This window comes from Dermochelys coriacea, chromosome 5, assembly GCF_009764565.3.
Source record: "Dermochelys coriacea isolate rDerCor1 chromosome 5, rDerCor1.pri.v4, whole genome shotgun sequence".
Lineage (NCBI taxonomy): Eukaryota > Metazoa > Chordata > Testudines > Dermochelyidae > Dermochelys > Dermochelys coriacea.
The window spans coordinates 136,588,369-136,606,781 of NC_050072.1; the positions used below are offsets into that span (position 1 = coordinate 136,588,369).

General features: G+C 43.2%; 1 protein-coding gene across 5 annotated transcripts in view; it reads right to left on the reverse strand.

Annotated features, from left to right (window-relative positions):
• Nucleotides 1-18,413, reverse strand: part of NCBP1 (nuclear cap binding protein subunit 1) — a 60,905-nt gene that overhangs the window by 39,306 nt on the left and 3,186 nt on the right. For 3 of the 5 annotated variants that reach the window (XM_038402534.2, XM_043515370.1, XM_043515371.1), the window contains exons 2-9: nucleotides 17,769-17,857; nucleotides 15,305-15,405; nucleotides 13,602-13,758; nucleotides 13,008-13,115; nucleotides 11,286-11,407; nucleotides 6,135-6,204; nucleotides 3,759-3,974; nucleotides 296-393 (exon numbers count right to left, since the gene is read on the reverse strand). In XM_038402534.2, coding sequence (XP_038258462.1) covers nucleotides 296-393; nucleotides 3,759-3,974; nucleotides 6,135-6,204; nucleotides 11,286-11,407; nucleotides 13,008-13,115; nucleotides 13,602-13,758; nucleotides 15,305-15,405; nucleotides 17,769-17,857 — 961 coding nt within the window. Of the gene's footprint in view, nucleotides 1-295; nucleotides 394-3,758; nucleotides 3,975-6,134; nucleotides 6,205-11,285; nucleotides 11,408-13,007; nucleotides 13,116-13,601; nucleotides 13,759-15,275; nucleotides 15,406-17,768; nucleotides 17,858-18,413 lie in introns of all 5 variants that reach the window. The other 2 variants (XM_038402535.2, XM_043515372.1) reach the window with 2 other exon arrangements.

Sequence of the window (18,413 nt, forward strand, 5' to 3'; positions counted from 1 at the left end):
TCTATAAAACCGTCCTAATTTCATAGTGTAGACATATCCTAAATGTCTACACTAAGGCTACTGGCTCTTTTTTGGAAGCAATTTTAAATTTAAAATCTTAGTGGAATGCAAGAATATAATTTCTTAACTTCATCTCAAGTTTTTGGACAACAGTCATTTCAGGATTTTAAAGGTCTCCCGTGAAAGTCATGATACTTAAGACAGAAAGCTTAAAAAAAAAAAAAAAAAAATCAGGAAGGAGTATTGTGGTATCATACCACTTTTCCCTTATTCACTCAGTGAAAAGACTTCTTACCACGTTTTTCTCTCTTTCCAGTGGGATTTGATGATGCAGTGAAGATTCTCTTCTATTACAAATCTCTCAACCGAATGACTACCAGGCATAACAGGACCCTATTAAAAAAGGAATTAAGATATATGAAAAGTCACTGTTACAAGTAACTAGTCCTATTATACCAACTTGGAGAAGTAAGGAAACAGATTGACAGAGAGAGATGGGTACCCAGAAGTCACCTACTACAGTACAGGCCCAACAAGGAAAACAACAGAATACCAGTGGCCATCACGTTCAGCCCCCAGCTAAAACCTCTCCCGCTCATCAACGATCTACAATCTACCCCGGAAAACGATCCCTTACTCTCATAGACCTTGGGAGGCAGGCCAGTCCTCGCTTACAGATAGCCTCCCAACTTGAGGCAAATACTCGCCAGCAACTACTCACCACAGAAACACTAACCCAGGAACCAATCCCTGTAGCAAACCCCGTTGCCTATTCTGTCCTCATATCTACTCTTGCGACACCATCGGAGGACCCAACCACATCAGCCACACCATCAGGGGCTCATTCACCTGCACATCTACTAATGTGATATATGCTATCATGTGCCAGCAATGCCCCTCTACCTTGTACATTGGCAAAACCGGAAAAATCTCTATGTAAAAGAATAAATGGACACAAATCAGACATTAGGAATGGTAACATACAAAAGCCAGGAGAACACTTCAATCTCCCTGGACATTCAACAACAGATTTAAAAGTAGCCATCCTTCAACAAAAAACCTTCAAAAACAGACTTCAAAGAGAAACTGCAGAACTGCAATTCATTTGCAAACTTAACACCATTAATTTAGGCCTGAACAGGGACTGGGAGTGGCTGGCTCACTACAAAAGCAATTTTCACTCTCTTGGTATTGACACCTCCTCATCAGCTATTGGGAGTGGACCACATCCACCCTGACTGAATTGGCTTGGTCAACACTGGTTCGCAACTTGTAAGGTAACTCCCTTCTCTTCATGTGCCAGTATATTTATGCCTGTATCTGTAATTTTCACTCCTTGCATCTGAAGAAGTGGTTTTTTTTAAACCCACGAAAGCTTATGCCCCAATAAATCTGCTAGTAGTCTTTAAGGTGCCACCGGACTCCTCGTTGTTTTTGTAGTTCTATCATAGATAATTATTCACAGGGATTGAACACTTTGTTTGCTGTTGGGTATAAAAACTTCCTCGAAGCAATCGAGTGTTTTAAACTGCTAAAATACAAAGGGGGTAGTTTCAAATAAAATGACATCCTTAAAGGCACTTTCAAACAAAACACAGACAGCACTAGAACGCATATCTAGCTTTTTGCATCAGGTTGTCTTGTTTGTAGATGATACCTCAGTTCACTTGCATTAAAGTTCTAATACCCAGATACAATTTCAGCTGCGTCTGTTTTGACCAGTTACTGGTCATTTTCACTGCTCAAATGTTGTTTTTAACCTAAGCTTCCAAGAATATATTCAGCACTTCTGTACAATTTCATCCTGTCATATTCCCCATTGCCTCACACACCACCTTTACCCCAACTGCTTCCGAATATTACGCACAATTCATAATAAGAGTTACTCCACACATAAAGACCGCATCAACAGGCACATTGATACTGCATCCTTTTCAGCTACCACAAGGAAGGTCAGATTAGGTCATCCATATCAACCAAAAAAAACAAGATTCAAGGCACCCCCTTCCCACATTTATAGCAAGTAAATCCGACTTCTCACCTCCCACACTGGGCATGTTTTTCATGTTTCCAGATATAGTAAAGAAAGGATTACATAAATATACTAAAATAGACGAGAGTAGTTCACTAAATGTATCGCTATTTAATGGCAATGCATTCTCAGATTATACCAATGGTCCTGAAAGGCAATCAATGGCAGTGAGAAAGTTACTTGCTCTTCCCCTAATGGTTAGGATACCAGCTTCTGTTAACAGGAAGATTTAGAAAATATTTTTGAATACACACGAGGTCAAAATTAGTGTGTGCAGTATTTGGCACTGTTTAAAAAGTTTTTAAACATAGAATACATGACAACATGGTATAACAGTTTTATTAGAGAGAGTCTGGCATAATACTTCACTACTCACAAACTGCAAAAGCCACGAGGTAGGCCAGCCATCCCAAATGAGTACCAATAAAACATTTAAACCATGATATCATACTATGCATACCATATATTATAGAATAACTTCTACAATTATATTATAATATTTAAAAGCTTCATGAAGGTTTTTTGTTTTTTTTTAAATGTACCTCTGCCTGTTAAACAAAACACTGCAGTTATCATGCACGCTAAATGTACAGGGCTCTGCAGGTAATCCAGTAATGTTTTCTATACTAAAAATGCACAATTCAAAGTCAGTTATTTCAAGCACTAGGTCTCATCAGAAGTGGAGATTCTCCCATTTTCAACAGTATAAGGATCCTGTTTCTCGCTCAGCAAGGTAGTGTAACAGACTTGAATGCTGAGACTTTTTTTTTGCAGAAAAGTTATTAATGTTCTAGGACAGATCATTGCCCCCTTTGGGCCCAGGTAAATAATTTTGGTGGAGGGGAGAAAAGGATATTCTGCATTTGGGGGAAGGTTTCTCTAGCAGACTTTTTAAAAAACCCACTCAGTTGTTTGAAGCTACTCAGGGGTTTGGAACATCAGAAGTCATCTCAGTGAGACAGATTAGTGGGCTAAGACCAGGTGAGGGTAGCTAAAGGTGCACCTTAAATTCATTTATCATACATCTTACATGTACGTTATGACATATATTATAAATCAGTGGTGGCCAACCTGAGCCTGAGAAGGAGCCAGAATTTACCAATGTATATTACCAAAGAGCCACAGTAATATGTCAGCCGCCCGCCCCCCCCCACACGCATACCTCCCAATCAGCAATTTTGTGGCATGCAGGAGGCTCTGGGGGGAGGGGAGAGGAGCAAGGGCCCTGCAGGCTGAGGGGAGAGGGTGGGAAGTGGTGGAGTGGGGGCAGGGCCTGTGGCAGAGCCAGGGTTTGAGCAGTGAGCACCCCCCGGCACATTGGAAAGTTGGCACCTGAGCTCCAGCCCCGGAGTCTGTGCCTAGACAAGGAGGCGCATATTAACTTATAAAGAGCTCCGGAGCCATAGGTTGGCCCCCCGTTATAAGCGTTTGTACATGTTAAGATATTAACTCTGGCAAATTTCAATTGTCAAACGAAGCTGATATGTACGATTACATGAACTGCCGAAGTAAATTTTTCATGTTGGTGTCTTCCCAGTGGCATCAAAACATACAGCATCACAGCTGATTCTTCACACTGGTTATCAGTCCATAAAAAAAGGGGTGGGGCGGGGGAAGTCTCACCCTGCATTGGTCTGAGTTTCCACCAGCTTTGTGACCCTTGCTGTAGATTTAGATGTCAGTATGCAAAACCCTCGCTTTCCTCCACCTCCTGAAGACCACATACCTCAGGATCATCTGTGTAGTCAAACATTCTAAAGATAACTCTCGGCATAGGGTAAACTGAATCTTCAGTGTGAGGTGGTGGAGTAAAAGGAGGCAGATTGTGCTGCAGGGCTTCACAGAGGATGCTGTCAAAGGCAAGATAGGGCCTCAGAATGTGTCTTTCCTGCCAGCGATCTTTTTTCAACTTCTGAATCTGGGCCCAAAGGCAGTCTAAATACTAAAAACAAGACAGGAAATATTTTTAAATATCAGATACAGTATCTCAGGAAATTACAGAATTCTATATTGTCATTCGCAAGAGCTTAGTTCCTCCATCAGCCACTCCAGAAAGCCCTTCAGAATGCCAGCCATTTTCAAAAAAGGATTTCCTCATTACCGAACTCTATCACTCACACACTCGGAAAAGCAAGGCATCTGGCTACGCTGCTTATTAGCAACCATCTATTCATTTAGGAGATAAAAGACTGATGTTTGTTTAAATTTAGTAATTCTATACACAGAAGAAAGTAGCCTTCATAGTTCCACACATTCAAAAGTGTTGCCACTTTTAAAATTCTACTAATAATAAAATAGCCCAGTGCTCTACTATTGTTAGTGATGGGGCGCATATAAGCTTATGATACATTCAACACAAGCAGGAGCAGCAGCAAATTCTCTCAAGTCACAAATGAGAGAAAACAAGGGAAATACTGAGACAAGAGACAATTGCTTCTAAGTACAATTTTCTATGTTTCGGGTCAACAGAAGCTATAACAATTCTTATTTTCTGTATTTCTTGACTTTAGAAAAATTAAAACTTTGTTAGAGAATCTTTCAGAAATTGATCAATACTTTATTTACTCAGTAATCAGCACTTTTAACCATGCTACATCCCTATACATTTTGCATCTTGCCTGTAGCTTCTCAATATCCTGATGGTAGCATGTTCCCATGAGGACACAGGGGCTGGAGTCATATTCCCTCTTTGCTTAATGAGCCTGCAGTGCAGAATGTAGCACATGCGGAAGTCCATATCTACCTCTCACTAGGGGCACCAGGACGGAAGGGAGGATGGGCAAGAGGTCTGGCCCATCCACTTTTTTCCACGGGCTCAACCCCCTGCTCCTCCTCTTCCCCCTAAAGTCCTGCCCGTTGGGCAGGCCAGAAGCAGTCCCGTCCCAGGTAAGAGGCACCCAGAGAAGCTGTGGGGAGCATGGACCGTCCTCTCTCCCCACCCTCCCCTGAGCAGCCCATGGCTTGTGTCTCCACCCCCCCACAGCTGTCTGGGCAGCTCTTACATTGCTCCAGCTCTTCGGCGCCACTGCCAGGCTGGAAGCCGGAGTGGGGTATGAGCTACGCAGGCAGCTGTGGGGAGCCGTGGACCCTCCACCTGCCCTGGGGGGGAAGGGGGAGAAAAGGGCACAGCATGGGCCAGGGTCTGCTCTTGGGGGCCCCCACCCCAGCTTCTGGCTTAACCGGGGCCTTGTGACCCCCCCACTTTTAGGCAGAATCCATTGTCCCTGTCTGTGTCTTACTCAGAGCCTATGCTTACTCTGTAACAGAGCTTCCGAGACACATCAAGCTTCAGAGCCTAAAGAGATGACCCCTCCCATTCAGGATTGCAGCAAGAGTACTGAAAACATTTGCTGAAGTGGGAGCATCTTTCTCTCAGCCCCTTGAGCTACTCCATTGCCTGCTACATTACAGAGGGGCTGAACTATGCTAATAGCCCTGCATTTCACAGGAAAACAGTTCCTTTGATTTCCCACATGAGGTGGCCAAGCTGGGATCCCTGGCCAAGTCTATCAATGCAACTCTTCAAACCTGTCTTCCAAGGGGGAAGAGTGGGAGTGCTGTCTGTGCTTCTTGCCACACAACAGTAGGTGGGATCCTTTTGAGCATGAAGGAGACAAAACGTAAGCCTTGAACCTACTTGTGAACACAAGACAGCTGCAAAGAATGAGGTCACTGAAGGGCCAAAAGTACAGGTCCCCTTTCTGTCAAGGTTAGTGTTGTTTCCAACACAATGAAACTCTCCCAAATGGCGACTAGATAACTAGTTGCATCAGGGTACCCCAAAACAGGGAGCCTCACAGTACTCTTCCCACAGCGCTCTCAGTCTGCAGCCGCTGCTCAACTGAGCCGCAAGTGTTTTCCTAAGTGGTGTGCCAGAAAACAATCGTGTCCGTGTAGAATGACCACGTTTTGCACAGGGTTAGACCTGAGAAACTAAAGACAGCTGGTTATGTAGAACCTACCGGTGATAACACAAAACATGGGAAAAGGGAGAACTATTTGCTTCAACAAGATCACTTTTTCAGAAGGGAAAAAAAAAAAAAGTGCTTTAGCCCCAGATTTTTCTACTTTTGTTACTACGTAACAAATAAAATCCATTTACCTCTTCTTGTGGATGTGGTTTGTCAGCAGACCAAACTTGTAACATGGGTACATGGATCTTCTGACGCCGTCTATTACATATAGAAAGAAAGCCTATCCATTTTAAAAAACTGTAATCTAGAAAAGGTAATGTTTTCTATTGTGCATGTATAGCATTTGAGCTCTTCAGCTGAGTAGCTTTGTAGTAAACTAACATTTACTAATCTGTCAGGTATTATTTAAAGTGCTATTATGGGTTGTCCTCGCTGCGTTTAGTTATCTACACTTGAGTTAACTCATCCAGTTATAGTGGACATTTCACAGCACAGAGTGACGATTAGCAGCATCCAGTGTTTGAAAAGAAACACAGAAGTTGAGCCCCCATCACATTCTTAGCCCTGGTCTACACTACGAGTTTAGGTCGAATTTAGCAGTGCTAGATCGATTTAACCCTGCACCCCTCCATACAACGAAGCCATTTCTGTCGACTTAATGGGCTCTTAAAATCAATTTCTGCACCCCCCCGATGAGGGGATTAGCGCTGAAATCAACATCGCCAGGTTGAATTTGGGTCAGCATGAACACAATTTGACGGTATTGGCCTCCGGGAGCTATCCCACAGTGCTCCACTGTGACAGCTCTGGACAGCACTCTGAACTCAGATGCACTGGCCAGGTAGACTGGAAAAGCCCCACGAACTTTTTAATTTAATTTCCTGTTTGGCCAGTGTGGCGAGCTCATCAGTAGAGGTGACCATGGAGTCCCAGAATCGCAAAAGAGCTCCAGCATGGACCAAACGGGAGGTACTGGATCCGATCGCTGTATGGGCAGACGAATCCGTGCTATCAGAACTCCGTTCCAAAAGACGAAACGCCAAAATATTTGAAAAAAAATCTCCAAGGGCATGAAGGACAGAGGCTATCACAGGGACCCACAGCAGTGCGGCATGAAACTTAAGGAGCTTAGGCAAGCCTAGCAAAACACCCAAGAGGCAAACGCCTGGTCGGGGTCAGAGCCCCAAACATGCCGCTTCTATGATGAGCTGCGTGCAATTGTAGGGGGTGTTCCTACCACTGCCCCACCTCTGTACGTGGCCTCCTGCAAGGGGGGGGGGGGGGGAGTTTCACGCAACAGGGATGAGGATTTTGGGGATGAAGAAGATGAGGAGGAGAGAGAGGCTGAAGATCGCTTGCCTTGTGTGCGCTGAGAAACCGTTCTCCCCAACAGACAGGAATTGTTTATCACGCTGGAGCCAATACCCTCCCAACCCAGGCTCCCAGACATTGAAGGTGGAGAAGGCAGCTCTGGTGAGTGTACTTTTGTAAATATAATACACAGTTTAAAAGCAAGTGTGTTTAATGATTAATTTGCCCTGAAGACTTGAGATGCATTCGCGGCCAGTAAAGCTATTGGAAAAGTCTGTTAACGTGTCTGGGGATGGGGCGGAAATCCTCCAGGGACATCTCAATGAAGCTGTCCTGGAGGTACTCCGAAAGCCTTTGTAAAAGGTTTCTGGGGAGGGCAGCCTTATTGCATCCTCCATGGTAGGACACTTTTCCCTGCCAGGCCAGTAGCACACAGTCTGGAATCACTGCATAAGCAAGCATGGCAGCGTGTGGTCGCACAGTGTTTGCTGGCATTCAAGCAACATCCGTTCTTTATCTCTCTCTGTTATCCTCAGGAGAATGATATCATTCATGGTCACCTGGTTGAAATAGGGGAATTTTATTAAGGGGGCATCAGAGATGGCTGTTCCTGCTGGACTGTTTGCCTGTGGCTGAAAAGAAATCATCCCCGCTGTTAGCCACGCGGTGGGGGGAGGGGTGAAGCGATCACCCCAGAGAATTGGGAGCAGGGGGAGAGGAAGAGGTTAGTTGGGTTTGTGCTGCATGTTAACCCAAAAACATCAGCCCCTCCTTTTAAATGGCCAATGTGTCTTTTTCAATTTTAATCCCCCCCCTCCGCAGCTGTAAATGTTCAATGCTGCGACTAGGATCTCCATCCCAGAGACTAGCGCAGATAAGAAAAAAACGCTCTTGTGATGAAATGTTCTCTGAGCTCATGCAGTCCACCCAAACTGAAAGAGCCCAGTAGAATGTGTGGAGGCAGACAATGGCAGAATCCAAAAAAAAAAAAAAAAAAAAATAATGCAAGGACAGGAGGGACACATGAGAGGATAGATGGCTGGAGCAAGAGGAGAGGTTGCAGGATCAGGAGGAAAGGTGGCAGGAGCATGATGAAAGGAGGTAGGATTCAATGCTGAGGTTACTGGAGGATCAAACGGATATGCTCCAACATATGGCTGATGTGCAGGAAAGGCACAGACCGCCACTGAAGCTCCTGTGTACCAACCGCCCTCCTCCACAAGTTCCATAGCCTCCTCATCCAGATGCCCAAGAACCTGGGGTGCCCTGTGGGCACCCAACCACTCCACCCCAGAGGGCTGCCCAAGCAACAGAAGGCTGGCATTCAGTAAGTTTTGAAGTGCAGTATGGCCTTGTCCTTCCCTCATCCACCACCGCACCCACTACTTCCCTCCTCCCTCCCGGGCTACCTTGGCAGTTATCCCCCTATTTGTGTGACAAATGAATAAAGAATGCATGAATTTGAAACAATGACTTTATTGCCTCTGCAAACGGTGATTGAAGGGGGATGAGGAGGGCGGCTGATTTACAGAGAAGTAGAGTGAACCAAGGGGGTGGGTTTTCAACAAGGAGTAACAGAACTGTCACACTGTAGCCTGGTCAGCCATGAAACTGGTTTTCAAAGCTTTCTGATGCACAGAGCACCCTGCTGTGCTCTTCTAACCGCCCTGGTATCTGGCTACTCAAATTCGGACGCCAGACAATTTGCCTCAACTTCCCACCCCACCATAAACGTCTCCCCCTTACTCACAGATATTGTGGAGCACACAGGAAGCAGTAACAACAATGGGAATATTGGTTTCGCTGAGGTCTAACCGAGTCAGTAAACTGCGCCAGCGCGCTTTTAAATGCGCATTCTACCACCATTCTGCACTTGCTCAGCCTGTAGTTGAACAGCTCTTGACTACTGTCCAGGCTGCCTGTGTACGGCTTCATGAGCCATGGTATTAAGGGGTAGGCTGGGTCCCAAAGGATAACTATAGGCATTTCAACATCCCCAACAGTTATTTTCTGGTCTGGGAATAAAGTCACTTGCTGCAGCCATTCCCACAGACCAGAGTTCCTGAAGATGCGAGCGTCATGTACCTTTCCCGGCCATCCCACGTGGATGTTGGTGAAACGTCCCTTGTGATCCATCAGTGCTTGCAGCACCATTGAAAAGTACCCCTTTCGGTTTATGTACTCACTGCCTTAGTGGTCCGGTCCCAAGATAGGGATATGCGTTCCGTCTATCGCCCAACCACAGTTAGGGAATCCAATTGCAGCAAAGCCATCCACTATGACCTGCACATTTCCCAGAATCACTACCCTTGATAGCAGCAGCTCAGTGATTGCGTTGGCTACTTGGATCACAGCAGCCCCCGCAGTAGATTTGCCCACTCCAAATTGATTCCCGACTGACCGGTAGCTGTCTGGCATTGCAAGTTTCCAGAGGGCTATCGCCACTCGCTTGTGAACCATGAGGGCTGCTCTCATCTTGATATTCTTGTGCTTCAGAGTAGGGGAAAGCAAGTCACAAAGTTCCATGAAAGTGCCCTAACGCATTCGAAAGTTTCGCAGCCACTGGGAATCATCCCAGACCTGCAACACTATGTGGTCCCACCAGTCTGTGCTTGTTTCCCAGGCCCAGAATCGGCATTCCACAGTATGAGCCTGCCCCACTGCCACCAGGATGGCCAAATTGCGGGGGCCCGTGCTTTGAGAGGTCCTCATCACTCATCACCGTGCTGCCATCACCTCCTCGCCTGCTTTTACGGGTTCTGGTTCTGCATATACTGCATGATAAATGCGCAAGATGTTTACAATGATCATAACTGCCGCAGTGATCTGAGCGGGCTCCATGCTTGCTGTGGTATGGCATCTGCAGGAGAGCAGGGTTGCAGGAGAAGCGGTGGTTGGATGACCAGTTTTGCAGATCTCCTGCACTGTCTGCTGCCAGGACACAACAGCTGAGTGGACTGCATGCTTGCTGTGGTATGGAAAGACAAGAGCAGCCGAGCAGAGTTGCAGTGGAAGCGGCCCTGCAAGACCACCAGGAGAGCAGAGTGCCAGTGGAAGCGGTGGATGACGATGGTCATATAGGGGACCGTCGAGTGGATTCATAGCATCAGGAGAGCAGAGTGGCAGTGGAAGCGGTGGATGACGATGATGGTTAGCAGTCCTACTGCACCATTTGCTGAAAACAGTATGGCACCCGCACGGAAAAAAGGCACGAAACGATTGTCTGCCGTTGCTTTCACGGAGGGAGGGGAGACTGACGACATACCCAAAACCACCCACGACAATGTTTTTGCCCCATCAGGCATTGGGAGCTTAACCCAGTATTCAAATGAGCGGCGGAGACTGCGGGAACTGTGAGATAGCTACCCACAGTGCACCGCTCTGAAAAACGACACTAGCCTCAGTACTGCGGACGCACTCCAGCGACTTAATGCGCTTAGTTCATTAGTGTGGGGACACACACAATCAACTGTATAAAATCACTTTCTAAAAAATCGACTTCTATAAATTCAACCTAATTTCGTAGTGTAGACATACCCTTAGCTTGAGTGTTAGCAGCCCTCAAGCTTCAACCCATAGCCCAACTGACCAGCGAGCTCAAATTTAAAGCACTATTTAACTTAAGCTATAGATCTGTATGTGGACAGGAGTTGGGTTGGGGCACCACACAAGCTAACACTGCAGTAAAGACGAGTCCTGTATCTTTAACAAGCTGCTGTTAAAGGAACCCTCAAAACAATCAAAAATAAACAGAGTTCTAGCATTTTTGCATCACCGTTATAAAAGCTAAACAAGTTTTAGACAACTGGAAAAAACTTGGAGCATCTACTAGTATGAAAGAGGTGCTTAAATCATTTAGTGTTAAAAAAAAATCCCACAATCTATGCCATTTCACTGTATCAGACTTCTGAGAATTATCAGGTTTTACAATTTTAGATTAATTTTGAATCACCAATAAGCAAAGCTATTTATTCTATATTTCACCAGGTTATCAGGGAAGAGGGGACTAATGTTGGCAGTAGTCTTACTTCAAATAGCTTTCAGTCTGGGACAAAATGCGGTCCATCTCAGCGTCCTTTTTCTCATACAGTTCCTTCCCAACCCAGGGCAGAGATGACAGAAACGCAAACACATACCAGTCACATCGCACCTGCAGAGAACAAGGACAAAAATTTTTTTAATAAATTAAGTTCCATACTTTTAACAAGGAATTTCTCAAGAAACAGCCTATTTTACTTGGCAGGGATTAGTAAGAATAAGTTCCTTTGAATACCATGGAGAAACAGTGCAGCTATACTTCAGTGCTAGTTCGTAGAGCCACCAGTACCCACAGGTGTGTTCAGCAGCTCTGCGTTTGAAAGCGTGAATGTATTTTAGTGGGTGGATATCAGATACATTCATTGGTTTCAGAGTAGCAGCCGTGTTAGTCTGTATTCGCAAAAAGAAAAGGAGTACTTGTAGCACCTTAGAGACTAACAAAGTACACAAGTACTCCTTTTCTTTATGAAATATATTCATGTTTATGACATTAAGTATCTGGATATCCACATTTAAGTTAAGACAAAGTAGTCAAGTTAGTATCTTTTAAATGAACCAACTTCTTAAAAGATTTAGATAATAGAAGATATAACCTCGCTCACCCCGTCTTGCTAATATCTTGGGACTGACATGAGTGCAACTACACTGCGCACACACACTTAATTTGGTACGGCAAAAATACTGTGCACCAGTACTATTAACCGTAACGACTGAGCAGTCAGCTGCGACATTACTATGAAGCAATCTTTATCTCTTACCAATATTTTAGATTAGAAGCAGTAAATATTTTTTTTTAAAAATCAATTTACTTGCCACTGTGTGTGTTCTTTGGCCAGTGAAACCAATCGCTGACATACAGGTTTTGTTTCAAACACTGCAGGAAAGCATAATAAAATTCCATTGTCTGTTTTTAACACAGTCTCAGGTTCTCATTATAAAAAAAACCTAGGTTTTAACAACGTTAAAATTTTCGTTCAAATTGAAATTGACAATTGCTTTTCAAAACAGAACTATGCTTTAAAGGAATAGTCTGTAAAAATGGCCTCTTTCTTCATGAGTTCTCCCCTACGGGTGTATTCAAAAGCATATCTGCCAATTTTCATAAAGACGAGACCTGTATTCAATTATGACTTCTGTATCAATACAATTGTTTACTAACTTTCAGTTTATGTGAAAAGTCTATTTAAAGACAATGGAATTGCATGAGTGTCCCTGAGGCCCTCATCTGGCCTGCAGAATCTTTACACTACTGATGATGATGCAGAAGCAGCAAAGTGCACAGTCTGATTCTCAGAGACCATGGTGGGATCTGCATGGCTGGCAGTTAGAAAACAAAACGTTTTTCTTGTAAAACTGGGTTGTAATTAATTTGAAAGTCACTGAGTGACAAAAGCCATTTTTAGAGTCATTTTTCAGATTAGATCAGTATTTTAAAGTTTCAAAACACAAACTTGGCACAGTCTCATTGAGGATTACGTATACGCCAAATTTGAACGTAAAGAAAGCCATCTGAGCTGACCAACCGTAGAAGGGCCAAGTACTTTATTTTTTCTCCAGCTGTCACTGCTACCTTCTAGCCATACTATGGAACTATAGTCAGCAACCCATTTAGGGAATTCACCATTGAACCAGCCCATTTTAACCCCTTACATTGCTGGTACTGTAAGTGCTTGGCTGTGAAAAATTCCACAAAGTAAAGACTCCTGTATTACCTGGGGCACGTCTTCCTCTTGAGTCACACTCACAAAGTTCTCAAACATGGCTACCATTGAAGGCGCAGCTATTACATGACAATTAACAAGGTCAGATAGAAAACGAACCTAGTAAGGTAAAGAAAAGTTCTGATGTTATACATTTTTAAACTATTCTCTTGCAATTACTTCAGCAAGTTTAAAGTAGTAAATCTGAGACCTGACAACAAATATAAATATTCATTCAGCTACTAAAACAAACTACTAGGACAAAAAAGTTACTAGCACTCACCTAGTAGCACGAAGGAAGCATGCAGTGTAAAAAGGGTCCCTCCCTGAACAACTCATACTTTAAGCCTTGCCCCTTAAACTATGTAATAATATTCACTCTCTAAAAGAATGAATTAAAATTTTTATTTCTTTTGGGAGGAAAAAAAATCTCTTGAACACCTCAGATCTTCTCCTAGTACATCTATGGAATACTACATGTTGACTCTAGAACAGACCAGTTTCCACAGGCTCACAATTAGAGACACTCTACTTCTGGAAGGTGCAAAGGAACAGCACATCAGGTTAAGGGGAAAGGAGCATAAGAGGTGAAAAAAAAATACTTACTAAATACACAGCTTCATTATACATATTGGCTTTCAAACATTCTTTGAGCTGACGAATCATGGCTTCTACAAATTCCCCACCAAAATTGTAGTTCCTGGCGTTCAGCAACCCAACTAGTGTTGTGTAAACAGTAAGCTTTTCGGGTAACAGACGTGCACTGATTTAAACGCAGAAAAGAAAAAAATATTGCATCAGATGTTAATCTCTGTCATATGCCACCTGCCACAATTATACAACATCTCAGATTCTGGATAGGGTAGGTTAAACTTGTCTATTTCTTGTTCTAGAAGAAGAAGTACAACCCAGACCATTTACTTTTCTTTAGATTTGTTTACTTTGCTCTGAAAAATACTCTCCAATGTTTTTAAACTACAATCCTACTGAAAATATAACTACTACTAAATTCAATTTCAAAATATTTTCCCTTCAATTCATTCCAGTGGGCGAAAACTAGATGGTTTCAAACTACTGGGTTCTAAAGCCTCCAGCAATTGTCAGCGGTAGCCTCTGTCTCACATTGAAGTTAATGTGAATTGGATAGAAGTTGTTATTGACAATAAAAATGGCATAAGAGCCTGGAATGGCATTTATTGGAAATTTTACAACACTTTATAGAGGTGTTTTGAGGACTATTTTATAAAGAGGCTTTGAAGTTTAAAAGCCACAAGAAAGCATCGTTTTACAGAAGATTCACACCAAAACAATTTAATTTTAGTGAACCAGCAGCTGAACTTGAAAGGGTCGAAGTAGATTTTAGGATCAGAGTCCTAAAACTGAATTTATGTAGGGTTTTTTAAAAAACTAAACTAGAGTAGAAATAATGATTCTCACACTCTCTTTTCTCACCCCTTTCATAAACATTTTAATAAGAATATGACTAAGCAGTTGAAGAGCTAGAGGCTGTGAAGATTTGTATGCCCTACTAAACAAGCAAACTTTTTGTTTGCCCTTGTGTAATTCCTTTAAATACAGTGAAACATCAGGAATACATAAGAGACTTATTTTGCATTGCATATAAAAATTTTAAATTTAAACTTAAAAAGGCTATTGCATCCACATGACTGATTTTAAATGGAAAGTGCTTAAGAAATTCAAAGGGATGGTTCCGATGATAATTTTAGGTCATCTCCTTAAGTATGTTTTATATTCATATGTACTTTTATACCCTGACATGTGCATTATTGCTGTGGGAAGCAAATTAACTGCTTAACTAAGATTGTAACTTGCATTACAATTCTCAGAAAAGCGTGGCGGAGATATCATTTGACCGCACATTCAATTCTAATTTCACTTACCCTGGAGCTTAGCACCTCATCTTACACAAAATACAGAAATTATAAAAAGTACAACACCAAGGGCCAGAAGTGACATTAGTGACAGCTTCATCTGAGGTGGCTCAGCATCAAGGCCCTCCCCTGCAGACCCACACTACCAATAATGAAAGATGGCTTCCCGTGGTGGGGAGTAGGTCAGGGACCCTCTGTCTGCTTAACTGCTCTTAGAGCAGACTAGGTCCTTAAGAGAATGTAGTGTGCATACACAGTATGTTAGTTTTCCCTCCAGTTGTTACTGTTGCCAATTTGAAGTGTCAGTAATGTACGAGCTGTTCATATGAACATTTTAAATATGTGATGTATGTTTGAAAAGCATTTAGTGTAGATAATACATCATCACCTGGCTCCACAAATCTTTTGCATACATACACTGTACAAAGAATTCTTAATATCTTGCTTTTGTAGTTCGGTAGATCTGCCTCCAAGACACCAGCTAGGCCTTCCAAGTTGCTCTCCAAAGAAGAAGTACTCTAGGAAAGGAGATAATTAGAAACCCATCACAACCAAATCAAGGGATAGCCAGCCAAACCCTTCAGTAACAAGACTGTTTGAATAGAAGACTATTTTATTGTGCTCTTATTGATAAAAGATAAATCTGGGTAAGAATAAGGTTTCAGAGTAGCAGCCGTGTTAGTCTGTATTCGCAAAAAGAAAAGGAGTACTTGTGGCATCTTAGAGACTAACAAATTTATTTGAGCATAAGCTTTCATGAGCTACAGCTCACTTCATCGGATGCATTCGGTGGAAAATACAGTGGGGAGATTCATATACACACACACACACACACACACACACACACACACACACACACACACACACACACACACACACACACACACACACACACACACACACACACACACACACACACACAGAGAGAGAGAACATGAAACAATGGGTTTTATAATCTCTCTCCTTACAGTGTGTATGATAAAACCCATTGTTTCATGTTCTCTGTGTATGTATATAAATCTCCCCACTGTATTTTCCACCGAATGCATCCGATGAAGTGAGCTGTAGCTCACGAAAGGTTATGCTCAAATAAATTTGTTAGTCTCTAAGGTGCCACAAGTACTCCTTTTCTTTCTGGGTAAGAATAAAATTTTGCATTTTGTTTTTTTAGTGGGAGTGAGTTTCAAATTTCATCTGGCTACACAAGATATTTTTAGTTTGCTGAAAGTAGACAGCAGGTAAGTAATAAGACAAGAAAGTGAGCAATACCTCTTGAATTCCACACAGAACTATTGAAGGTAGTCCATTTTTATTTATTTGTTACTCCAAACCTATTGCAAATATATTAAGGGGGAGGACCATCCTAATCTCATTGAAATGTTTTTAAAAAGAGAAAAACTAAAGTATCTATAGCCTGGGTCTTGAAACATACAGGGGCCTACCATCCAAGCGAGATACCTGTGCTGCCATGTCTCCTGAAATTTAAAGAAATAGAACAGGTGTGGACTGTATTTAATTGAACATTGCCAATTAGCTTTCCACAAAGGCGTTTTTAAGGTTTTTACTATTTCAGCAATCTGCACAGCAGGAAAAGTTAGTGAACGTACTATTCAAATAATTTCACCAGTGTCCAACAAGCAATATATCTACGGAGTAGTATCCAGTTAGAGCTAGCAGAATATAATTAAAGTATGTATAGAAAACTGGATGAAATTAAAATTAAATTACTATTTACAAATTCTAACCAGTCAGTCCTACTTACCAATTATTTTATATCTTCTTTCATTACCTGGCTTCATGCCATTTTTTCCTTCTCTATAATAGACTGGTCTTTTTCTGGATCTGTCTTCAGTGTATTTCCTGTTTTCCCCTTCTCTCCCTGCCACCCTCACTTTTTGATTCCCATCCATAGCAGTCTCCCCTGCATTTGGGATCTTCCTCTTATCCTATATTTTGTTTATACCTTCCTCCATCAAAATCCCTCAATAAAAACCCCGCACTTCTCTTTTTGAATTTATTCCATCAGTATTTTTTTCCCACCCAGCACCCACTCACTAGATTGAGGACTACACCACTAAGCACTGATACAAAAGTCTCAATTCATGTACTAGACCGGGGTGGGCAAACTATGGCCCGGGGGCCACATCCAGTCCTTCAGACATTTTATTCCGGCCCTTGAGCTCCTCCCAGGGAGCGGGGTCCGGGGCTTGCCCCACTCTGCCTGTGGCTCTGCGTGGCTCACGGAAGAAGCAGCATGCCCCCCCTCCCATGCATAGGGTCAGCCAAGGAGCTCCGCAGCTGCCATTGGCTGGGAGCCATGATGAATGGGAGGTGCAGGGGCGGCGCCTGCAGATGGGGCAGCAGGCTGAACTGCCTGGCTGCCCCTCTGCAAAGGAGCGAGAGGGGGGACATGCTGTTGCTTCTGGAAGCTGCTTGAGGTAAGCGCCACCTGGAGCCTGAACCCGTGACACCCTCCCGCACCCCAACCCCCTGCCTTGATCCCCCTCCCTGCCTCCAAACCCCTTGGTCCCAGCCCGGAGCACCCTCCTCCACCCCCAAACCCTCATCCCCCCTGAGCCTGTACCCCCAGCCGGAGCCCAGCCCCAGCCCAGAGCCCCCTCCCACACCCTGAACTCCTCATTTCTGGTCCCACCCCAGAGCCCGCACCCCCAGCCGGAGCCCTCAGCCCCTCCTGCACCCCAACCCCCAATTTCATGGGCATTCATGGCCCACCATACAATTTCCATACCCAGATGTGGCCCTTGGGCCAGAAAGTTTGCCCACCCCTGTAGTAGACAGAGCTCTCTCAGAAGCATAAACTCTTACATCCAAGGATTCAAAACCAATAGCCCAACTTGTCAAAAGAAATTGCTACTCATACCTTCTCTCCCACTCTGCATATTAAAGATTCCAGTCTCTCTTCAATTTCAGATGGCTCAGATGTTCTCCTCCTTTTGTGAGGTTGTCCTCCTGTTTCAATACATTCATGAAACCAAGAATACCAGTTAAATAATTCCTTGACTGCTTTTTAAAAAAAAAATTCTGAATAATTCTGTCTGCCTCCGCTCGTGTTCCAGTTCTGTACTATAATAAAAAATTACCCACAAGACATTCAGGTGTTTCTATTATTTAAGACAGACCCAACAAACATGAAAAACAAAGCTAACATTATTTAAAACATATCCAGTTTCTGTAGACATTTTATTCACAGCTAATCAAGTCCTTTTCTCCCTCTTATTTGAAAAAAGTTTTTGGAAGTGTATTTCTGCTAAAGTGGCAAGATACAGTATCAGTGGTACATGTAGAGATAAGTTAAACACATGTTATAGAGTTAGCAATACCTAAGTACTGCTCATCCGAAGTACCATGTGGGATTATCTGGCACCAAAGATAACATGAGAACATGCCTAAGCAAAGATGCTCATGTAGCCTTTTACTTATCAAGGTTTTTTATTTTGGAAAAAAGACTAGATAAACAAACAAGCAAGCAAACATTAAAGACCTTTTGGAGTCGATTTTAGTTAAA